Source organism: Gossypium hirsutum, chromosome A08 (genome assembly GCF_007990345.1).
Source record: "Gossypium hirsutum isolate 1008001.06 chromosome A08, Gossypium_hirsutum_v2.1, whole genome shotgun sequence".
Taxonomy (NCBI): Eukaryota; Viridiplantae; Streptophyta; class Magnoliopsida; order Malvales; family Malvaceae; genus Gossypium; species Gossypium hirsutum.
The window spans coordinates 110,438,707-110,461,632 of NC_053431.1; the positions used below are offsets into that span (position 1 = coordinate 110,438,707).

Consider the following 22,926-nt stretch of genomic DNA (forward strand, 5'->3'; position numbering starts at 1 on the left):
TTTTATGTTCTATAACTTCCTCTCTCTTTTTCTATTCTCTTCTGCTTCTCCCTCTATTTTTCTTCCTTTATCAATTTCTTTTAACGTAATTTTTTTATATTTTCCATTTGTTAAAACTAGTTTCTATACTTTTATTTTTTGATCAATTTAATTTTTTCGAGTAAGGCGAATTTGTGGATTAGTTTTAAAAAATGGAAAACATAGAAAAACTATGTTAAAAGAAATGAAGAAGGGAGGAAAACGAGGGAGAAGCAGAAGAAAATGGAAAATAAAGAAAAAAAGGAAAGTTAAAAGAATATAGAAGAAAAAGATTAAATTGCTCAAAATGAAAAAATATAGGAACTAATTCTAGAATTTAACCTAAAATATAAGGACCAATTATTGAATTTAACCTAAAATTTTCGTTTGAAATGATGAGTTAACGTGCCACGTCAACTTATCGTTACACTGTTAATAACAATTAATAGCTCAGTGACTAAAATGTTACAACACGATAACGTAAGTAATTAAAATGTAACATTTCAAACATAAGTAACTAAAATGTAACCTGGAACAAACAAAAATAACTATTTTGATAATTTAGTCTGAAAATGAACAGTCGGACTAAATAAAACGAATTAGACTTAAATATGAATTATGAGAACTTTTGGGCCAAGTCACAATTGGGCCCAAATGTTGGGTGGGCTTCACGCTTGGGTGATTGAATCCTATAAAATTCAAATACATGTAGGTAGTCCCAGTTTTGAAATACCCGCAACTCATAGGGCGTTACAGTTGAATCAACCCAAGAAACAATTTTCCTTCCATTTAAACATGTGAATTGAGTGGATCTGGGTTGGTTTTTCACCCATTTAACTTAAATCTATTCTATTTAGATTTTCAAATTAAAGTTACTTCAAGTTCAAATTGTTCACATTCAGGTTCAAATCATACAAGATTGAAGCTTTGGTTTGGGAGTCAGGTCATTGGTGGTTTTTATCATTTCAGGCTATGGTCATTTAGGTTCTGTCATTTCTAGTCTTAGTCTGTTTCGGGTTTTTGGTTAAATTCAAGTTTAAATGATTTGGGTTGTTTCGGGTTCAGATAATTTGGGTTTCAAATCCTGGATTTCCTCAAGTAATTACAAGTTTAAATCATGGTTTTAGGGTCCATTGTTTCTGGTTTGGGCTATTTAAAGCTGGGTCACATAAAGAGTGTTGTTGTTGGGGGGGCTTCATGCTTGGGTAACTGTACCCTATAAAGTTCAAACAGATGTATAGGCCCCGTTTTCAAATTACCCATAACTTATCGGGCTTTACATTTTAATCAACACAGAAAACAATTTTCCATCCATCAAAAAACCAGACAAAATCTCAACAATTACATTTTATTGCTGGAAATGGATCTATGATCTTTCCTTTAGCTCTATCCTCCGACCGCACAACGTAATCGGAAAACTTGATAATCGATAGGAAAAGAGAAGAAAAGAAAATGGTGACAGGGGGGCTTGCTCCGGGGCTGTCGCGTAAACTGAAGAAGGTATTGGAATGCCGGACTGATACCTCCGAAGTTTTGGCTTCTCTCAATACTCTCTCTACTTTCTACACCGAAAACACCCCCCAGGCGCGTCGCAATCTCAGATCCACCATTGAGAAGCGCTCTCTCCAAATCAACCTCGATTTCCTCCGTGCTTCCCAGGCTGCTCAACTCGCTTTAGATCGAGTCGAGGGCGAGGTTAATTCCCTCGCCGACTGCTGCGATAAGTATATGCTCATCCCTTTTCTCTTCATTTTTGACCTGCGAATTCCCTTTTCCTACATTTACATGCATTTTGTGCCATGTCTTCGACTTTTTTTATGTAATTAAAGAAAGATCCAATCGAATCTGATAGGATTGCGAAGGCGTTGAGCAGTTGCAGTGCTAGCACCGGTGATATTATCAATACAACCGAGAGGTTGAACCAGGAACTTGAAGTTACCACTCAGAAGCAGCAGATAGTCTCCTACTTCCTTCGAGATTATCAGCTTTCTCCTCAAGAGGTTTACTTTTAATCCCGCAATTTTCTTTTCTAGCTTAATTACTTATTGGCTCCCGTTTTTGAATTCATTATGTTCGTTTCCTCCACTTGTAGATTAGTGCATTGAGAGATGAAGAGCTGAACGAAAATTTCTTCAAGGCACTTTCTCACGTTCAAGAAATTCATGCCAATTGCAAAATACTTCTCAGGACCCATCATCAGGTTAATAACATATTTCCTGATCTGCATATGAACTGTATGTCTACGATTGTCAATCAGCCATCGACATCTTTAGATTTAAGAAAAATTATAAATTTTCTCTCATACTCTTTGTTAGTTGCTTTTGCTTCCATTTTCATTATTAATATTTTGTTAACACAATCACTAACATGAGAATCCATCACAGCGTGCTGGGTTGGAGCTGATGGATATGATGGCTATGTATCAAGAAGGAGCTTATGAGCGACTATGCAGGTTAAGCATATATAGAATGATAAAACATTTATTCATAGATGGAATTTAAGTAATGCACTATGATATGTATCTAGAGTTTGGAGTTTAGGAACGTGCTAAAAGTAAAATCTCATGTGAGATTGAGGTATTGTTAATTACTGTCCTCCCTCTTCCTGTCTTTACTTTCATGCTTTTATTTCTACCAGAAGTGTGAATATAACCTTGCTACATTCAATAGATTTATTGGCTTTTGGTTGCTGTTGGATGGGTTGTGTGTGCAGACTCTTGACCAAACATAGGAGATACAGGGGATTTTCCCAAATGTTGGATTTGTTGGTTGACATGTCTTGTCCCTTTCTTGCAGGTGGGTTCAGGCAGAATGTAGGAAACTGGGTGATAATGATAATCCAGAAGTTGGTGACCTTTTGAAAACAGCTGTGCGCTGCCTCAAGGAAAGGCCTGTCCTTTTCAAGTATTGTGCAGAAGAGGTGACTTCATTGAGTCAAAAGTTTATGTTCATAACTCCACTCCTTTTGGTTCTTCTTGTTGCATGTTATTTAATTTTTCTGCGGCTAATCACAGGTAGCAAATATGAGACATAATGCATTATTTAGAAGATTTATAAGTGCTCTTACACGAGGAGGACCGGGTGGGATGCCAAGACCAATAGAAGTGCATGCTCATGATCCCTTACGTTATGTTGGAGACATGCTAGGATGGTTACATCAGGTTTGGAAAAAATAGACTTCTATATGGTTTCTGCATCACTTCTCCATATGGTTATATTTATATTCAGTAATCATTTAATTTCATTTAATGTGTTAATTTTGCTTTTCTGCTCTCCTTGTAGGCCTTGGCATCAGAACGTGAGCTTGTGCTTGCTTTACTTGATCCTGACGCATTGATAGAAACTGGATCTGCTGCAAACCCGTTCAACAAGAATGTGGAGAATGATTTTGGAAAGATTGAAGCAGACTTGACATTTGTTCTGGATAGAATTTTTGAAGGAGTTTGCCGGCCTTTTAAAGTGAGAGTTGAGCAAGTTTTACAGTCACAACCTAGTCTTATAATCTCTTATAAACTTAGTAACACGCTAGAGTTCTACAGCTACACTGTGAGTGGCCTCTGTCTCTTCTCTGGTTGTATATGGTGTGCTTGTCACCTGTTGCTAACAATTATCTGTTTGCTTACAGATATCAGATCTACTGGGGAGAGAGACATCTCTCTGCAATACGCTTTGGGCACTCAAAGATGCTGCTCAGAAAACATTCTTTGAAATTCTGAAAAGCTGCGGGGAAAAGCTTTTACGATATCCTCCCCTTGTTGCTGTTGATCTTTCACCTGCACCAGCTGTAAGGGAAGGAGTCTCTGTGCTGCTTGAGATAATTGACACATATAACAGCATGATGGTTCCTGCTTCAGGGAAAAAGCCACCTTTTGATCCGGTTATATCTGCTTTACTTGATCCAATTATTCAGGTGTGTCATGTTTGATGTTAGATGATCAATTGATTTATTATGATGATCTTTTCCTGGTTGCATGGTGTGGAATTATGCATATACCCTATTTTCTCAAATGTGTAGTATTTGTAAGTGATCCTTACAATGTTTTGTACTTGCTATTTTAGGATAGTTAACACCCATTCAGATCACTATTCACGGCATTGGAATTTGTATGTCAGAACTTTAGTGCCGTGCTGAAATCAGGACAAATATAGTCTCTCCTTTCTGGTTTACGTACAGTAGATTAACTTGCTATCTTTGGTGGAATGCAGATGTGTGAGCAAGCAGCAGAGGCACATAAATCAAAGGGAGCTGGCCACTCATCAAGAAGAAGTCGAATGAGTTCCGACTCGGGCCAGCTTAGTAAATCTGCAGTTGATGCAATTTTGTCAAATAACAACTCTGCTACTTTCTCTCAGGTTAATAAAGTAATAAGATCTGTTTGATCTTGTGTTTATTAGATGCCGTATATCTTACTTGCATGGTTCTGGGCTTAAGCTTTCTTTTATTGTTTTTATTTATTATAACTTGAATTTATGTAGAATACTGAAGCTCCATCCAAGATCTTCCTTATCAATTGCTTGTGTGCTATTCAACAACCATTACTCGGACATGAGGTTGCAGCTGAATATGCAAAGAAACTTGGCACTACGATTGATAATCATGTAAATGTTCTCGTGGAAAAAGAAGTTGACACAATTCTTAGAAGATGTGATTTATCAACGAAGATGCATTACTTCCATAATTGGTTTAACGAGGATACAACAGCTGGGACGCCATTGGCTGAGTTAGAAGACACAACTCCAGCTTCTCTTTCAGAGTGTTTGAAGGCCTTTTTCAGATTTATTTTGGGAAGTGACAGTTCGCTGCCTGAGTTTGAACAAATGCAAGTTCCAAAGTTGCGTTCTGATGCGTGTATACAGGTAGCTAAGTCATTAGCAGACACTTATGAGCTTATTTACAATGCAATCATGGATCCCAAAAACAAATACCCAGATCCCAAATCACTGGCAAGGCATCCTCCAGATCAAATAAGAACCATTTTGGGAATATGAGGCTGTAGACCATAGTTGCTTTTAAAATTTTTGTAAAGAAACAAAGAGTCATGCTTTGGAGTAGTAGAAACTTTTGTTGCTTTTTATTCTTTAGTAAAAGTTAGAGGATTTATTTTCCAAATACACAAATAACTATTGTTGTATCATTGACAATGTATCTTCTTTGATTATGGCTGCTTATGTGTCGATGACAGGCTTATGCTTGTGGTTGTTCGTTTGTGTGAATTGGTATATAATAGATTTTTATGTGAATTTTTATGTTTCTCAATTTCAAGTTGAGGTGAATTAGTAGTTGTAGTTAGATATTTGGACAAGTCAACAATAAGTAAAACACAATTCCTTGCATTAAGACATTATAAACTCAAATTTGGAATGTTGTGAACACATTGTAATATCTACACGCGGCACAACATGATATTGGGATTTAAAGGGTAAACTACACCTAAGGTTGCTAAACTATTAGTAACGTTTTGATCATTTAATTTCAAAAAATTACAAAATAATCATTGAATTATTCCAAGTAAAATGACATTTCTTATTTTCAAGTTGATCTAATGGTTAGTGTTGGAGATCGGTGCAAACAGAGAAAGTCATATAATAGTAATTTTATTAGTCCACTTCCTTAAATAAAATATTTTTGATAATTTAATAACTATTTGAAATCGAGTATTTAAAACATAATAATTTAATCACATGGAAGATAAATAATAATATAATAGGATATCATACCATAAGAATACCCTTACCTATCTTTTTTAGAATGAAAAAAATAAGGTTAGAAGAATCTTGGAATTTAACTAAATCTAATGTAAAAGTTGGAGTGAATGGAAGTGTTATGAATAGCTTTTGTACTAGTAGACAGTAGTTATGTTGTCAAACAAGATTAGTTAAACGGTTAATACTGTTAGTTAGTTAATAGCAGCGTTTGTATTAAATACACCCACCTAAACTCAGTTAATGATATGATAGAATTCTTCTTTTCTTATTTTTGCTGTTGTTAACATGGTATCAAGAGCCAAGGTCTTCTTGGTGTAGATTTTTTTTTCTTTCTATTTTCTTTCCATGGCCTCTGAAACCGTTCCAAACGCTGTACCAATGGTTGACACGCCTCGTCACTCCTTTAACACTGGGGAGGCTGTTCATTCGCAAGGACCTGGCAGTCCCTGCGCACCTACAGTTCATTACTTCTCCAAACACGACACTATCAAACTTGCTGAGCACAACTATCTTTTATGGAAGCATCAACTTTTGTTGATTCTTGAGGGTTATGGTCTTGAAGGGTTTGTACTAGGTACAGTTCTTTCTTCTCCTCCTTTCATCATTGGATTTGAAGGACAGCAACTTGAAAATCCAACTTTTCTTGTTCATAAGAAGCAAGACAAGTTTCTAGCTTCTTGGCTATTGTCTACTATGACAGATGATACCTTGGTCCATCTTACAACTGCCAAGACAAGTTTTGATATATGGTCAACCATTGAGAGAAGATTTAGTGCAAAGTCTACCGTTAAAATCTCGAGCATGTGCCATGCTCTGTACTCGCTCAAGAAAGCAAATCTTTCTATTAAAGAGTATGTATCAAAGGTAAAGTATCTTTGTGATAATTTGACTACTGCTGGTAGTTTTGTCTCTGAGCAAGAACAAGTGAGTGTCATCTTAGCTGGCCTTTCACTCGAGTTTGAGTCTATTCGAGTGTTTGCCTCTGCCACTCCTTTATCTCTTAACTTGTTGACAGAAATGTTGATTGATTGTGAAGCACGAAAACTGGATCTATTAACAGAAGGTCCTTGCCAAGTAAATTTAACTTTTTGACAGCAAGACATTGACATTGGTTCGAAACAGCCTGTTGAGTCCAATCGATATTATCGGGACCATAAGCAAGGCTACAAAGGTCAAGGTAGTGGCTGGTATTGTGGCAGGTCTCGTGGGAATGGTCGAGGTTGGTCTTGCTCCAGGCCATAGTGTTAGTTATGTGGTAAGGTTGGACATATGGTTCAAACCTGTTATCACGGGTTTGATGAAAACTTTTCTAGTATTGGCTCAACTAACTCGATGACAGTCAACTATCATCAGCTACATGGCCAAGGTTGTTCTTCTTCTGTTCCTTCTTGTTCATCTATATCTCATTGCTGTAGGTCATTTTCTCAGAATTCATCCAGTCAGCCGTCTCTTCGAGCTCCTGCATCTTCTCCACCTGATCAGATCTGGTATCGTGACTCTGGGGCAACAAATCACATCACTCCTGATATAGCAAATCTCACAACTGCCTCCCCCTATACAAGTACAAGTCAAGTGTCTATGGGCAATGGTGACTCTATGTTTATTGCTCACATAAGTTCTTCCAACTTCATAGCTGGTTCGAGGCTCTTACGCATTCAGACTGTCCTACACGTTTCTACAGTGTGCAAGAATTTAATGTCTGTAGGACAGTTTGCTCAAGATAACGTTGTTTATTTTGAATTTCACTTTTATTTTTGTTTCGTGAAGGATATACGGACAAAGGAAACTCTGTTACTGGGCCACATGCATAAAGGACTTTATAGATTTGATATATTGCATTCTGGTAGAAGTGTTGCTGTTCAAAAGCCCATATCGCCTGTTCTTTACACTGCTCAAGTTTCCTCTCCTGCATTATGACACAACAGACTTCGCCATTCGTGTGTTTCTACACTTGCTAATGTTTTGCATACTTGTAATGTTTCTTTTAAGAGCACCAGTCTACCCAACATATGTACAACTTGTCAACTAGGCAAATCTCACAAATTGCCTTTTAATTCTTCACAAACATTGTACTCTTCACCTTTTGAACTTGTAGTGTCTGATGTTTGGAGACCAGCTCATGTGCAATCAAATGGCTTCTCTTAGTATGTTTCTTTTGTAGACATGCATAGCAGATATACTTGGTTGTATTTTCTAAAGTCTAAGTCTAAGGTGTTTCAGTGTTTTCTTCACTTTTATCTGATGGTTCAAGTTCAGTTCGATCATTCCATCAAGGTGCTTCAAGGCGGCTAGAGGGGAGAGTATCGTTCTTTGTCCAAAGAGCTTTTTCGTCTTGGCTTCCAGCATAGGGTCACATGTCCCCATACCTCTGAGCAAAATGGGGTTACAGAAAGGAAACATAGACAAATAGTTGAAATAGGGTTGACTTTGTTAGCTCAGTCTTTTATGCCGAAGTTTTAGTCCTATGTTTTTGCTCATGCAGCCTATTTGACCAATAGGTTACCTACACCTATTTTACATCACATCAGTCCGTATAAGAAACTCTACAAGCATCAACCTGTTTATTCCCACTTGAAGGTATTTGATTGTGCCTATTTTCCTCATTTAAGGCCTTTCAATCAGCATAAACTGCAGTTTCGGTCTAAGAGGTGTGTTTTTCTTAGTGTTGGTATCAATAAAAAAGGCTATAAGTGCCTTACTAGAGATGGTCATGTACTTGTGTCTCGTCATGTAGTTTTCAATGAGTCCTAGTTTCCCTTTCAGACTGGTTTTTCTTCCTGTTCAACTGTGGATTCTATCAAGGTCGATTGTCAACGCTCTCATGTTCCTCTTGTTCTTCATACTTCTTCTACCGGTCCTACTTCTTCCGGTTTACTTAGGAGTTCTCCTATGACTGCTCCTACTTCTTCCGGGTTACTTAGGAGTTCTCCTATAACTACTCTTACTTTTTCCGGGTTAATTGGGAATCATCCTATGCCTGCTCTTCCTCAAAATAGTCCTTCTCTTGAGATATGTTCTGGTTCTTCAGAAGCAGCTAATGTTTCACTGGTATGTACTTAGCCTGCCTCTTTTTCAAAAGTTATTACTGCTGTGAATTTGCATCCCATGCAAACTCGTTCTAAAAGTGAGATTTTCAAACCAAAAACATTCTCTTCTGCTCTGACTGAAAATGAGCCTTCATCCATTAGTGAGGCTTTTCAAAGCCCTGTGTGGACTGCAGCTGCACAAGTAAAATACAATGCTTTAATTTTCAATCGCACTTGGGATCTCGTGCCTCTGCCTACAGGACGTCAAGCTATTGGCTGCAAGTGGATTTTCAAAGTGAAAAGAAACTCAGATAGTTCAGTGGCTCGGTATAAAGGCAGGTTGGTTGTTAAAGGCTATCTTCAAGAAGTAGGCATTAACTTTCAGGAGACTTTTAGTCATGTGGTCAAGCCTACAATGATCAGACTAGTGCTGGCTCTTGCTGTTTCACTAAGGTGGTCTCTCAGATAAGTGGACGTCAATAACGCCTTATTACATGGTGATTTATAGGAATACATTTACATGATGCAACCTCTAGGGTTTGAACAACAAGGACCAGATGGTCAACAACTTGTCTGCAAGCTAAGGAAAGCATTATATGGCCTCAAGCAAGCACTTCGGGCTTGGTTTCATAAACTTAAAGAGTTTCTTCTCGAGACTAAGTTTCAAGCATCTAAGGTTGACAACTCTCTTTTCATTCACAAGTTAGGATCTCGATTGCTTTATGTCCTGGTCTATGTTGATGACATTGTTGTCATTGGAAATAACTCTCAGGCATAAGACAAGTTTTTTATAGAACTCAATGAACATTTCTCTCTCAAGGATCTGGGAAGGTTGAACTATTTTCTTGGGATTGAAGTCACTTATTCATCAAATGGTGCCTTTCTTAGTCAGCAGAAGTACATTCAGGATTTATTTCGAAGAGCTTTCATGGACAAGTCAAACAGTTCTCTTACACCGTTCTCCTACACCTATGGTATCTACCTGCCATCTCTTTACTCATGAGGGTAGTCCCATTAAAGATGAGCATCTTTTTAGGAGTATCGTTGGTGCTCTCCAATATGTTGTTATTACCAGGCCAGACATTGCCTTTTCTGTTAACAAGGTTTGTCAGTTTATGCACAAGCCTTTGGATTCTTATTTTAAGGCTGTCATAAGGATCCTACGATACTTGCAAGGGAATCTGAGTAATGGATTATAGTTTACTCGGTCTGCAAAATTTTTACTAGAAGGATATTCAGATGCTAGTTGGGGGTTTGACTCGGATGATCGACGGCCCACATCAAGATTTTGTGTTTTCTTTGGTGGCAATCTAATCTCTTGGAGCTCTAGAAAATAGAAAGTAGTCTCCAGGTCTACAGCAGAGGTAGAATACAGAAGTCTTGCTCATGTCACTGCCGAAATGGTCTAGATTCAGTCTTTGTTGTCCGAGCTTTGTGCTCCTGTTAGGACAAAGGCATTGGTTTGGTGCGATAGTTCAGCTGCTGTTGCAGTTGCAAGCAACCTTATCATGCATTCCAAGTTTAAGCACGTCGAGTTGGATCTATTCTTTATAAGAGAGAAGGTTGCAGATAGATCCTTTCAAGTAAGACACATATCCAGTCAAGATTAGATTGATGATATTTTGACAAAACCTCTCTCAATGGGTTTATTCAGCAAGTTTAGAAGCCAACTGCGAGTGGTGTCAAACAATCGTGAAGTTTTGAGTAGGGAAGAAAGTTGATAAAGCTCGGGGCATGTTATGAATAGCTTTAGTATTAGTAGACAATAGTTATGTTGTTAAACAAGATTAGTTAAACAGTTAATACTGTTAGTTAGTTAATAGGAGCGTTTGTATTAAATACACTCCCCTAAACTCAGTTAATGATACGATAGACTATTGCTGTTGTTAACAGGAAGGGATGTTAGTGTAAAAGGGAAAGGTGTAAATGGTGTTTCCATCTTCCATTTGGGGTTAAAGATTTATGTCCTATACTGTACTCTCTTCGCCGCAATAATTTCTCATAAATTCATGATAATTACATAATTAAGAGAGACTCTTTTTTTATTTTCCCTTCACTTTGGTGAGTTTTGATTGGATCTGAAATGCTTAGATTGGAAGGAAGACCCACTAATTTGTATGTTCTTTTTACAGCTTCAAAAGAAAGACTAAGACCCATTTAAATTTATTATTAGCATTTAACAGCAGTTCTAAGTTTCCTTTTTTTTTAATAAGCTGGAAAATAAAAATCCAAAAATGCTAAAACGAAAAGGCACACATCGACATAAATTATAAACCCAGCCGCAGGCCAGCTTAGCTTTGTTTTCAGAGCACCTTGATTTTGGATTCAAACACGCCTTTTTCTTTTATTACCTTATTATATGAATCAAATCCACCAATATATTGCTTGAGGTTGTCTGTTATTATCAATCTCTCGATTAACCCAAATCCATCTAAATTTCTCCTTTATATGCCCCCTTCTTATTGTAATTCTTTGCAGTGTGACAAGGAACAAGGAAGATGGCGGCAGGAATGAATGCAGGAGCACCGGAGAGAGAGGCACGGAGGGCCCATGCCTCCATGGCGTTGGTTCAACTCTTCAATGGAGGGTATCATGTAATTACCAAAGTAGCCCTCAATGTTGGTGTCAACCAGCTTGTCTTCTGCGTCTTCCGTGATCTTCTTGCCCTCTCTCTTCTTGCCCCCCTCGGCTATGTTCGTGAAAAGTATGACCCTTTTCCTTTTTTTCTGGGTTTGACTCTGATTCTTCTCTTCTTTGCTATCATTTCAAATAAATTTGTATTCTTAGATCGGGTCCTTTGGTCTTGTCTCTAATGAAGTTGAGATTTGGATGTGCCGTTTTAAGTTACATTCACCGATATGTTGTTATTAAGATGATCTACATTGGTATCCATAGCTAAAATTGATTGCCTTTGTTGCCTTGCTCATTGACTTGCAATCAATTCCTTTCATTTTTAATTTAATTTTTTGTTTCCTGGATTCTTGAATCCAAAATATAACTTGTGGGGTCATTTTGTTTCACTTTCCTTCCTGCAGAAGGATTCGACCACCTATGACTAAACGCCTCCTTCTTTCCTTCTTCTTTCTTGGGTTAACTGGGTGAGTACTGCGCTCTAAACTGTTCTAATTGATATGATAATATATTGTCTACATAAACTTTGTTGTGCCTAATCAAACTTCCAGCTAGTGAACTTATCTGGTTTTGGTTAATTGGAATAGGATATTTGGCAACCAACTTTTATTTCTCATTGGTCTGAGCTACACAAATCCTACATATGCTGCTGCCATACAACCTTCAATTCCAGTCTTTACCTTTCTCTTGGCTGTAATGATGGGGTAATGTCAACAAATACTTCTTTTTTGAATATTGCTTCATTTCTATATTTCTTATAAACAAATGCATGTATTTTGATATCTGTTACTTTTTGCCATATTTTTGTGTGAAACTCTACATGCAGTACAGAAAGAGTGAATTTGCTCAAAACTGAAGGTCAAGCAAAGGTTGGAGGTACCCTGATATGTGTGTCTGGTGCGATATTAATGGTTCTGTTTCGTGGTCCAGCTTTGATTGGACAGAAAGATGCAGACTTTGCTCTAAATGACATAAGTGCCAGGGGTCAACCAGAACCTTCTGGATGGCTTGTGTCTACTCTTCTGGGATTTGGACTGGAACATTGGCATATTGGAGTTCTATGCTTGATAGGGAACTGTATGTGCATGGCTACTTTCCTAGCTATTCAGGTATGCCATCATAAACCGTATGGTTGATATTTGGACAATTATAACTATTTTGCTTTTTATAACTTCTATTAACTAGTTTTCTTGTAGGATCACACCCCCGGCCCCTTCCTTTTTTTCAGTATCTATCTTGCAAAATATATCAGAATCTTTTTCCCTTTAAAAGTTGTTCTTTGCTTGTTATATGCCATATCTTATTTGCTGTAGGGAACAAATAGAAGTCTCTGTTTTAGGAAAATAAAAAGAAAACAGCCTATGTAGCCATGAATATGACTTGAGGTTTGATATGCCACTATTGTCCCTGATCTTTTTGATCTGTGACTCATTAGTTTTTTATGATTCCATACCATCAATTTTGATCATATAATTAGATTCATCTTGTCTATAGTTAACATTTCTATGATGCTATTTTCCCCTTAATCATAGGTTTGGCATGGGTTTAGGGTTTATCATTTCAAATGCCTTTAGGTCAATCACAATGCTTTGTGGTGCGTGTTTTAATCATATGATGGAGTAACCACCTGGTTCTTGTGTACTGTCTTTGCTTAGGCAACACGATGCATTTATGCAATATCTACCGTTTGCTTTGCTTAGTGGTTCTCACAAGGAGTAACAAAAGTTTGATTCTTATCATTATAATTTGAACTTCACATGTATATTTTCTTATAATTAGTCTTTTTTATTATATTAAAGGCCCTGTTTTTAACAATTCCAGGCTCCAGTGTTAGCCAAGTATCCTGCAAACATTTCTGTCACAGCATTTTCCTATTTTTTTGGTGCCATATTGATGGTTACAACATCCTTTTTTATGACCAATGAATCGACAGACTGGAGGTTGACGCGGTCTGAGCTTTTTGCTGTCTTATATGCTGTAAGTTCCTTGTGGACTTTATATTATCTCCATTCTTAAAAGATTTTGCATGTCATTTTATTGAAAGATTAGCCATCAAAGTTGCGGCATTATCTAAGTTTCAAATGTGTGCTTGTTTTAAAGTCTGTTAGATCAACACTTGATATGCTAGTTTAATGATCCAGATTGAGGCTAAGTTTTTGAGCATTTTTAGTCATTGTAGTAGGTGAACTGAAGGAAATGAATTCATGTGACCATCTAATTGAAGAATTGATGTGCTGAGTTGGGTTGATTTGTCTATTAGGAGTTTGAAAAAGAAACTTAATAGATTTAATTGGATTAAGAAATGATAAATGGTAAATATAGCAACTCCCCTGCATTTTTTTAGAGAATACACTTTCTATAGTTTGGTCTACACTTGCCTCCTCTACACACATTTTTAGGAACACAAGTGTAAGATAAGTTCCCGTAGAAGGTGGGTAGACACTTCCCTTGTAAAGCAAAGGGAACTGCCTTATTTCTTGGAGAGAGAAGCAATAAGGGGACATAGATTTCAATAAGAAAAGTGTAAGAAACTGTTGGTAGAAGGGCTAATCTTGGTTTTCTCTAAATGTATGAACATTATGTATGGTTAAACCGATTTATGCTGCTGTTCGGATCCATAATTAGGATTTTAGAACCTACCTCTCAAGGATGCTGGAAATCCCTTAATAGTCCCAGAAAAAGGGTCTTAAAAGTTAGCTGCTTACGAAATAGGTTAACCGTAAACCTAAAGCTATGGCTATTTGGGTTTTCTTTTCAGGGAGTTATTGCATCTGCTCTTAACTATGGACTCCTGACATGGTCGAATAAGATCTTGGGGCCTGCTTTAGTTGCTCTTTATAATCCTCTTCAACCTGCAGCATCAGCATTTCTATCAAGAGTTTTCCTTGGAAGTCCAATTTATTTGGGAAGGTTTTATTTCTCTCTTCTGCTACAAAGTACAACTTAATATTATCAAGTACAAAAATAGCACTTGGTTTTGCTCAGTTATTTTGGGTTTTCTTTTGTTATGATAACAGTGTGCTTGGGGGATTTCTAATAATTGCTGGTCTATATATGGTCACTTGGGCATCCTACAGAGAAAGGCATACAGCTATGGGGATGCTGCCTCATGTCAGTCGGTCTTCTGAACCTCTCGTTCACAAAGATGCATCGATTAACAAGAATCCGTACCAGAGAGGACATATTTTCTTAGGACCTGGTTTATCAGCAAAACCCAGTGATTAACTTTGTAACCGGTTGCAGTGTATAGTTCCCTCGAGCTCTTTTCCCGCAGGCACATTTCCTAGGATCAAATGGTGTCACTCGCCATTTTGTAAACTTTGATGGGTAGCTAAAGATAAATTCATTAAATCCATCCTCAAATTGCAATAATTTTAGATTGTTGCTCCTTTATGCTGTCTTAATTTGTTCCAAATACAGATTTTTGAGACCTCAATGATTTATATATACATTTAATGCAATAAATTTAGTATTTTCTTGATTGGCAAGGGAACTTGGTAAACATGCATTATTTTACGTAAATAAAATACAATTAACTAAATGTATATAAACAATAAAGAAATTACAAAAAAAAAGGAATGTATAAAAACTAAGGAAAAAAATATCAACTTCTACCGAAGATGTAAATAATTTACATCTCAAGCTGCTAGTTGCTATCAATAAAGTCTGATTCTCAAACAAGATACCAAAAGGAAAATACAGATTCGATTCGTACAAGAAATGATTTCACAAAATAATAAGACCCTTGTGTTGTTGTCTTGTAAAGCCTAACTTCTTACAAAATTCAGTTAGAAGTGAAAATTATTCCTGCTTTTCTGAAGCCAAAATGGATGAAACAATTCCAAACTATCCTTTTTCATATCAACAACAAGAGGCATGCGATTCATAGGGTGGCGTAAACAGGTCGAATTCTGTTGGGTAAAGGCCTTGCAATAAGTCCATCAGTTACCCAACCTACTGATTCGCTGTCGATTTTAACATGGTTGAATTCTCTTTGCACATACTCGAGAGAGATTTGTAGCCTACCCCCTTGCCTGCAGTCATTGGAGGCACCCCTTGATTCAATTCCTGCATTTCTCTCCAACCAGTACAAATAATTTACCTGGAAAAGTGACTTCAGCATATCTTGCGGTGAACAACTTTCTTTAAGCACTACCTGATATACGCCAAAAAATTATGGGAAGGAAGAATTAGTATTTCCCTTACTATTATCATATTCATTCCTAGTAGCTTAGCCTACAGCACTACACCCTCATCGAGACTCTCCGGTTTTTATGGCAAAGTATTCAAGACATTTAAGACCAAATTGTGTTTATGAACTTGTAAGGGTGAGAAATAAGAAGATTGCTACAGGAAAGTGAAAAGGAACCAAGCTAAGTCTTTCAAGAACAAGTAAAGAACATTGCCTTTATGTATGTGAGAGAGAATAAACGAATGGAGGCTAAAAGCCACAACAGTTACTTACGCAGAATTTTCCTTCTTGTTCAGTCAGTACGTAGCCTTCATCTTTATACAGATTGAATAGTGCCAGTACATCCTCCTTGTTGCTGACAATATCACTGAGTTTTGATCCCAATTGCAGCCGAAGCTCAATTTCGGAAGCAGCCTGCTTTGCTTCTGAAGATAGTACAACTGATCGTTCCTGAAAATGGAAAAATTCATGATAGTCTCTCAGATTTTATACCGACCACTAACGTCTTAGATGTTATTTTCTAACAGTCTGTTTCTTTCGTAAAAGATATTAGAAACTCCGGAATGGTGCATTGACCATATTACTATAGGGGTAGACTTTAAAAAGCTGAATTGGCAAGAGGGATCATTATTGTATTCGAGGGATTATCGCTTCCCATGCTTCGTCTGAATACAACAATCAAGCACTAGAAGTCTTGAGCCATGGTAAAAGTTCATTTTCTAGAAAGCTACGGTTATAAAGGAAACCCTTCACTGCAGTTTTCTTTTAATTGAACAAGAAAATTAGCTGAAGCACAAAGAAGAGATTTTGGAAGTTTTAACCTTCTTAATCTTTTAGGTGATCAGAGTATCTACTAATTCCAAAAGCAGGATACGGATTCAATAGAACAAAGAACCAACCTAAAAATTCTATCTCGAAGACCACCTTAATATTGACCCAAATCAATCAATCCAGACCTTTATACTGTCAATTAGTAACTAACTTCTGAGAGAGCCTAGCAAGAAACAGTAACCTACTCTGTTTGCAGACAGTAAATTCAGGAATGGTACAGCTGGAAAAAGTGGTTCCTCAGCATTAACCTCTTTGATTGAAGGTGCCTGGCCACTCAACAGATATTCACTGAAAACCAAACCTGTTAAAACATTGAAGGAATAAGCTTTCCATTATTAAATGAACTAGAACTCTCATTTAACAACAATGGTAGCAACGATACATTACTTGCACGATAGGGATTTAAAGTCCTCAGTTGAATAGACTGATATGATTTCAGATTGCAGTACATATGTATCCAAGTAACCACACCAAATGAAGCAAGGGCAAAAGATGTAGATGAGCCGATACAGTTAGCCAAAGCTATACCAAGCCCTATTCCAATCGACTTGCTTATCATTCCCTGAGCTTCACCTTTCGCAATTACCTAAAATAACTAATTAACTTAGTAAAGACATATTATAGGCAATGCCAAAGCCAAAGTCACAAATTTCATTAGCTGGAATGCCACTATCACCCAGAATCCAATTTGATTAAAGGAAGACACTTTTGGGGATTATTCCATAAAAAAATTACCTCAGCAAAGTTCCTTTGAGCAGCAAAACCGGCATAGAAACAACTTCTAGTAGCAGCCTGGAATTGATTAGTGCCAGCTTTCAGCAACCAAACACCATTTTATTGATCAACAAGAGAGATAATGGCAACAAGTACAACAATATACTTATTTGTAGTACCATGGAAACAAAAAATAACTTCAATACCTGGATGAGGGTAGCTGCTGATCTTCCAGCTCCAGCAATAGCACCAATAAGAACAAATAGATGAGGAAAAGAAGGGGTCAAGATTTCCAACCCAAAGGCAGCATTTTCAAGGAGATCAGCAAACAACCTCCATCCTTTAGGATTTACATCAAAATGTCTTCCATATTTAGACAACATGATTTTACTCAAATACCCAATTCCATCCTTTAACACCCAATTGATAGCAGCAGCTGTTGGAATAGCTCCTTTCCCCAATCCAACAGCATAAAGCAATGCCTGAAAAGTAATAGCAAACAAAAGTTGAGCACCAAATGTTCTATAAAATTCCTAAGTCAGAAAATAAGAGCAAGCAATTAAGACATAAAAATTACTTGTGTGGCAAGAACGCCGCTGACTTGGCTAGCAACGCCCTGCACACCTCTCCATAGAGAATAATCAAGATAATCACTGGTAACACTGTCGGGGAAACCTTCAGGGAGCAACAACCGCATCACAAGGTCTCTGCATTGACCCCAAAGAGTTGAGAGGGACAACAATTTGGTTAAATTCGAAATCCCATTAGAAACAACAAATGCATCATCTGAGAAATTAGGAATAAGCTTAGTCCACTTGCTCCCTCTCACTTCCCAAACGACGTCATCCTCCTCTGTTTCCCCATTGGTTCTGGCGAGGGCGGAAGATAATTGGGAATGGCAGGAACAAGCAAGGAGTGAAGAAAGAAACAAAAGAAAAGGATAAGAATGAGAAGATGAAGATGAAGAATCGTCGTTCCACCGCCAAGAATCGGACCCAAAAGGTCCATCATCGTTGTTGTTGTTGTTGCCGCCGTCACATCCGCCACCAACAGATAGAACAGGGAAGGACCCAGAGTTAGCAGTAAGAGTAGTGATAATTGGCTTAGAAGACGGCTTGATGGGTGAGAGAGAAAAGAGAAAAGGGGTGGTAAGCGAACAGCTTGAGGGAGAAGATGATGAAGGGAAGGGTGAAGAAAGGAACAAAGGCCTGCAACTGGAAGCGCAGGCCATCACTGTCGCTCCTCGTTTATTTCACTAACATTAACATATATAAAAATCGGCGTTTTTCACTGTGAAGGTTTATGTCACTGAAATTGAACAACCAACGTCGTTTTCCATTTGGAGGAGAGCGTGTGAGAGACAGCCCAGGGCTTTAGAACCTCAGACCATAAGGAAGGGTTTTTGCGGTGGTTCTCTTAATGCAGTAGCGACTTTTTATTTCAAAAAAGAAGTGCATCATCCATTTTCAACCCCCTTTGACCTCCAATCATAAACGTGTAGGCAGCCTAAGTTACTATCGAGCTATTCAACACCTTTGCGCTTTATATTGGGAGTATCAATACTTTCCAAGGGTTTTGAACAAAAAATGTCTCCGCCCACATTATCTACTTTTAGTTATTTTAGTTTATATGAAATTGTCACAAACATCATCCATTATCATCATTTGTGTCAACCTTACCAAAATCAAGCTGTTAAATATTGATGTGAATTTCATTTTATTACGACCACTTTATTTCTTTTTTCTTTCCTTTTTTTATTTTCTCTGTCTTCTCCCTTACCAATTTTTAACCCCCACCACCATTCGATGGCTCTCCTTATTCCCTTCTCATTTGCCTATTTAGGTTCTCTTAAAATCAACCTCCTATCACCTAAAATCAAAATTCGTTTCAACACTAATCTTTCTCCCATTCAACATTCGATCTTTATTGTCGGATCGAACCTAATTTTCTTATATATACTTCTCATCGATAGCTTCCTTCTGACAAATGGGATCAGCGAGAGATCACCATCAAAGCCCTGAAAATCCGAAACTTGAAATAGGAAGTCTTCATTCTCTCTCTCTCTCTCTCTCTCTCTCTCTCTCTCTCTCTCTCTCTCTCTCTCTCTCTCTCTCTCTCTCTCTCTTTGCTTTCTTCTCTTTGTTTCTCCAATCCTTAAAACAGTTATTAAAACTTCATTTAGAATAATAAAATTTTGTATCGCATCGATATAAAATAATATTGATCGAAATAAATGTGGTTAAACTAATTGATTCTAGTTTAAGGCGAAAAATGGTACGTACCGAGACTTCATCAAGCAGGAGGAGACGCCATAAATCAAACTTTTGGTTATGGGGTTGTAGCATTGCAAGTTTTAAAATGTATTCCCTTGTTGGTTTCACACCTACTATTAATTCAGCTCCCAGCAAGTAATAAGATGTGGGATTTGGGTATCCTAACGGCTCCATACATGGCCATTTCAACTTATAATTTGATTGGGTTCCTCGTTTCTTCATGTAACTAATAACAAATGTGCCACATGATCACACAGAATGCGTGCCCTCTTATTTGGAGTATCAACTTAGAATCTGCTTACAGATCTCCAATACATTTCTATACCTTGGAGTTCATCCGTTCATGTGACTAAGAAAAGCCATGATAATCACAGTCTCAGAGTTCATCCATGGAACTATATTCGGTCAATTAGGATTTGAGAGATACAAGGCTATAATATCCAAATATCATTTAACCGTCACGCTAGCTGTGTCTCCCAAAGATTTCCATGATGATTCCAGCCGCATTAAGTGTAATTTCTCAACAAATGGCTCAAGAAGCTCCGCCTCTTCTTCTGGAGCAAAGGCCATGCAGATGCTAAGCTCTTGCACTGCCTTACCATACTCCCTAAGATTTTGATAATATCAAATGTTATTTTCACCATCAGCTTAAAAAGGGCCTTCATGTGAACCATTTTTTTTTTAAATTAGGAAGTTTTAGAAATTCATACCTATTATAGTACAGCATCATGCCATGGTCTCTCCTTAGTGCCCAATTATGTGGCTGCAGAATCAACAATCTTTCTGAAGCCATGATAGCTAGCCTGCAAAGAAATCCAATGTTTAGCATGCAAAATATCAAGTTGTTCTTTACAAAATATAAGCTGCATCTCACATTCACAATATCAGTAATACAAATCACCTCATCTCTTACACTATCGGTAAATTGAATACAGCAGATAAAAATATACGCACTAAATGACGCTAAATACGCAGATCGTCACTGTCTTCACCTATGAATGCATAATGAATTTGTTGATAGGTGGATCAAAGCAGTCATATGTGGCATAAGAAAACAGATACTGCTACTAGATACATGAAGTGTCAGAAAGTTATGCTACTAAAATAATAAAGATAAAGTTGAATTTACTTAAGATCTTGAGGCCGCAACAAAGGGACATTTGGTTTATTGATCTTGTTAGGTTTCTCATTGGCATTATGAGCATGCCTAAGGGGAGAAGTTAGCATCAAACCAAGATTTGATCTCGAAGCACGTTTCCAGTGAAACCTCTGCAAATTTTTTAAGCTTATTATTTCATATGTCAGATGAAGGCATTAATAGTTTACAAGAGAGTGATAAATGTAGAAGCATTTTTTGAAACAAGAAACTAGCTTGGTGAAAAGGATTAGGACTTACAATTAAATTGGCTAGAGCGATCCCAACAATATCACGGTTTGAAGCTATCTCAAGCCCTAAAAGTGATGAACCAGTTAAATCCGATGCCATTGATCTAGGGTCCTTAACACATCTTCCATTGACAACAGTGAACAAGCTGTGTCCTGAAGTCACTTTGAAGAGCTCCTACAGAGAGAAGTTTAGAAGTTAAGTGATGCATCACTACAAGAATGAACTAAGAATCATGCACCATGAAAATAAACTGCCGAAATAAACTTTAAGGATTAAAGTACCTCAGGGTATGTTGTCTGGGGCCATATCAAAAAATCTTCCCCAACTCGAGACCCCACAATAGTTAGACCAAGCCGCCGACAAACTTCAATGTAAATTATGCTAAGCAAAATTGCTGTAATTAACAAAGTCATAGTATTAAACTGCCTAAAATGACGGACAGATTGATTAGGAAGAAGATATTACAATAGAAAAACCATTTAAACGCCACCATATCAAAATTATGAGGCTTATTGCATGGAAGTAGTAAAACGGGGCTTTACCACTGCCACATCCAGAACTCAGCACCAAGTGTAAGTATGAATGCTTAGAATCTACAAGAACAGGGGATCTTTTAAAGCCTCTTAACTCAAAAAGAACTAAATTGACTGCCTGCAAAACTTCAACCAGATGGCAGCCTATGTCCCTTGAAACTAGCTCTGCTTCAACTTCTTTTGCAATTGCATCCAGTTCACTCATCCATTCAGATATGGTCTTTCCATCCAAAGGCATCTGCTCCACAGAATCCCACTCTCTGGCATTAGATGACGGACAAACATTTATCCCTTCATTGAGGAATGAACAAGCATCCATCTCTCGGTTAAAAACCATGAATGTCTCATCTTCAGCTGCAACATAAAGCAAAGCCTACACAAAAAGATACAAAAAAACAAAAAATAAAACTTCCAACTTATGTTTCAAAAGCATGAACGAAGCAATGACCAATACCTCCTCAAATAACAAATGATTTAGCGAAGGTCAAACAGAAAAAGGACGAGGAAGTAAGCTGATAACCATTACTCATTATATCCATACCTTAGCAAGAGAAACGTCTTTATCTTCAGACTGGAAGGAGATCTCCTGAGCGAACTTGTCCCTTGCAGTCTTTAGAGCCTGTCACAGTCCATTCAAGTTTAACAGAATACTAGAAAAAATGGGACTGGAAGATAATCAAAGTAATAACAAGTTGATTAACATGGTGATGCAGATATCCAGAATGGATGAACAACATATATGCATATATATAGTATATAGATCAAGAGAAACCTCCTGGTAAAATTTGTGACGAGAAGAAGAGTCTTTAGGATTGGAAAAGAGAGGGTAAGCAGAAGCAGCAGCAGTGGTCCTACTCCTCCATCTCCTCAAGTCCTTGTGATCATGATGGTGATGATGATCATACCTGATTAAAGAATAAACGGATATTCCATGGATTTTTTTTCCTACTAAAAATCCTTCTTCCGTCACTACATTATACTAAAAATTCTAGTAGCCCACACTGATTACGAGATACCCAACTGTCAAGTTTTATAGTAAACCCCACTTAGCAAATTAGATAACTAGATATATAAAATAGGAATTAAAAAAAGATTCAATCATCACGGAATTACCTAATAAAGCAAAAAAAATGAAAAAAAAAGAGAAACAAGTTCAAAGAATTACCTGATAAAGAAATGATCAGCAGCAAATGTTTGAGAAAACATTGATGCCGCTGGCATGCAATATACTGTGCACAACATTCTTATGAGCAAATAAAAAACAAAAACAAAAAAAAAACGATGAATTAAAGCAAATGAAGAGTGATTTAAGGAGAAGAAACAAGAAATTACCAAAATCCATGACAAGATGGAAGCTAAAATTGAATTTCAAAACCAAAATTAGTTAGTTTTTGAATTGACTGAAACGAAAGTTATGTTTAAGAAGAAAAGAAAAAGAAGAAGAGAGATGATGGCATGGAATTGGAAATTTGGAAGGGGAGGGAAGCGTAGAAGATTGCGAGGGTAAGGTGGCTGCTTCTTCTTCATCTCCCTCTCCCTTCAACATAATCGATACGGTAACAGCTAGGACCCGTCAATGACCGGGCTCCACGCGACGATACTCAGACAAAAATAAT

The 22,926-nt window shown here is 37.4% G+C and overlaps 4 protein-coding genes across 9 annotated transcripts; 2 read left to right on the plus strand and 2 right to left on the minus strand.

Moving 5' to 3' along the window:
* The first annotated feature begins 1,275 nt into the window (after positions 1-1,275).
* Positions 1,276-5,258, plus strand: LOC107929448 (conserved oligomeric Golgi complex subunit 6). 2 transcript variants are annotated; one of them, XM_016860876.2, is made up of 10 exons: positions 1,276-1,742; positions 1,871-2,018; positions 2,111-2,218; positions 2,403-2,470; positions 2,814-2,937; positions 3,032-3,178; positions 3,300-3,563; positions 3,643-3,927; positions 4,224-4,370; positions 4,494-5,258. In XM_016860876.2, exons 1-10 carry the CDS (start codon positions 1,471-1,473, stop codon positions 5,004-5,006), a joined length of 2,076 nt encoding a protein of 691 aa, XP_016716365.2. In that variant the 5' UTR covers positions 1,276-1,470; the 3' UTR covers positions 5,007-5,258. The 2 variants fall into 2 exon arrangements, with proteins under 2 accessions (XP_016716365.2, XP_016716364.2); XM_016860875.2 differs by having other exon boundaries at positions 1,316-1,742; positions 4,224-4,379.
* A 5,491-nt stretch (positions 5,259-10,749) lies between these two features.
* Positions 10,750-14,861, plus strand: LOC107929443 (WAT1-related protein At4g19185). Of its 2 annotated transcripts, none has more exons than XM_041074394.1 (8): positions 10,750-10,864; positions 11,228-11,453; positions 11,785-11,847; positions 11,968-12,084; positions 12,207-12,489; positions 13,202-13,357; positions 14,139-14,290; positions 14,398-14,861. In XM_041074394.1, exons 2-8 carry the CDS (start codon positions 11,248-11,250, stop codon positions 14,603-14,605), a joined length of 1,185 nt encoding a protein of 394 aa, XP_040930328.1. In that variant the 5' UTR covers positions 10,750-10,864; positions 11,228-11,247; the 3' UTR covers positions 14,606-14,861. The 2 variants fall into 2 exon arrangements, with proteins under 2 accessions (XP_040930328.1, XP_016716352.2); XM_016860863.2 differs by lacking the exon at positions 10,750-10,864 and adding an exon at positions 10,908-11,139.
* A 173-nt stretch (positions 14,862-15,034) lies between these two features.
* On the minus strand, positions 15,035-19,622 carry LOC107929440 (protein root UVB sensitive 1, chloroplastic). 2 transcript variants are annotated; one of them, XM_041074392.1, is made up of 8 exons: positions 19,400-19,622; positions 17,695-17,824; positions 17,324-17,599; positions 17,139-17,195; positions 16,791-16,989; positions 16,589-16,704; positions 15,846-16,022; positions 15,035-15,536 (listed from the first exon to the last, which is right to left on the minus strand). In XM_041074392.1, the coding sequence occupies exons 1-8, from the start codon at positions 19,408-19,410 to the stop codon at positions 15,264-15,266; spliced, it is 1,239 nt and encodes a 412-aa protein (XP_040930326.1). In that variant the 5' UTR covers positions 19,411-19,622; the 3' UTR covers positions 15,035-15,263. The 2 variants fall into 2 exon arrangements, with proteins under 2 accessions (XP_040930326.1, XP_016716348.2); XM_016860859.2 differs by lacking the exon at positions 19,400-19,622 and having other exon boundaries at positions 17,695-19,208.
* A 17-nt stretch (positions 19,623-19,639) lies between these two features.
* Positions 19,640-22,926, minus strand: LOC107929441 (uncharacterized). 3 transcript variants are annotated; one of them, XM_016860861.2, is made up of 10 exons: positions 22,643-22,925; positions 22,476-22,539; positions 22,083-22,215; positions 21,852-21,929; positions 21,320-21,683; positions 21,059-21,171; positions 20,787-20,951; positions 20,520-20,659; positions 20,101-20,193; positions 19,640-19,997 (listed from the first exon to the last, which is right to left on the minus strand). In XM_016860861.2, exons 1-10 carry the CDS (start codon positions 22,650-22,652, stop codon positions 19,838-19,840), a joined length of 1,320 nt encoding a protein of 439 aa, XP_016716350.1. In that variant the 5' UTR covers positions 22,653-22,925; the 3' UTR covers positions 19,640-19,837. The 3 variants fall into 3 exon arrangements, with proteins under 3 accessions (XP_016716350.1, XP_016716349.1, XP_040930327.1); XM_016860860.2 differs by having other exon boundaries at positions 22,476-22,926; XM_041074393.1 differs by lacking the exon at positions 22,083-22,215 and having other exon boundaries at positions 22,643-22,923.

Bases quoted from the DNA above. Each gene is read 5' to 3' on its own strand.
- LOC107929448 (XM_016860875.2), top strand. From the start codon at position 1,471: ATGGTGACAGGGGGGCTTGCTCCGGGGCTGTCGCGTAAACTGAAGAAG. The intron at 2,019-2,110 runs GTTTACTTTTAA...CTCCACTTGTAG, and splicing joins ATCAGCTTTCTCCTCAAGAG to ATTAGTGCATTGAGAGATGA. The intron at 2,471-2,813 runs GTTAAGCATATA...CCTTTCTTGCAG, and splicing joins GCTTATGAGCGACTATGCAG to GTGGGTTCAGGCAGAATGTA.
- LOC107929443 (XM_041074394.1), top strand. From the start codon at position 11,248: ATGGCGGCAGGAATGAATGCAGGAGCACCGGAGAGAGAGGCACGGAGG. The intron at 11,454-11,784 runs GTATGACCCTTT...TCCTTCCTGCAG, and splicing joins CTCGGCTATGTTCGTGAAAA to AAGGATTCGACCACCTATGA. The intron at 14,291-14,397 runs GTTTTATTTCTC...TTATGATAACAG, and splicing joins AGTCCAATTTATTTGGGAAG to TGTGCTTGGGGGATTTCTAA.
- LOC107929440 (XM_016860859.2), bottom strand. From the start codon at position 18,348: ATGGCCTGCGCTTCCAGTTGCAGGCCTTTGTTCCTTTCTTCACCCTTC. The intron at 16,023-16,588 runs GTAGGTTACTGT...TTCCATTTTCAG, and splicing joins ATTTACTGTCTGCAAACAGA to GAACGATCAGTTGTACTATC. The intron at 15,537-15,845 runs GTAAGTAACTGT...GGCGTATATCAG, and splicing joins AACAAGAAGGAAAATTCTGC to GTAGTGCTTAAAGAAAGTTG.
- LOC107929441 (XM_016860860.2), bottom strand. From the start codon at position 22,552: ATGTTGTGCACAGTATATTGCATGCCAGCGGCATCAATGTTTTCTCAA. The intron at 20,952-21,058 runs GTACTTTAATCC...TTCTCTCTGTAG, and splicing joins CCCAGACAACATACCCTGAG to GAGCTCTTCAAAGTGACTTC. The intron at 20,660-20,786 runs GTAAGTCCTAAT...AAAAATTTGCAG, and splicing joins TCGCTCTAGCCAATTTAATT to AGGTTTCACTGGAAACGTGC.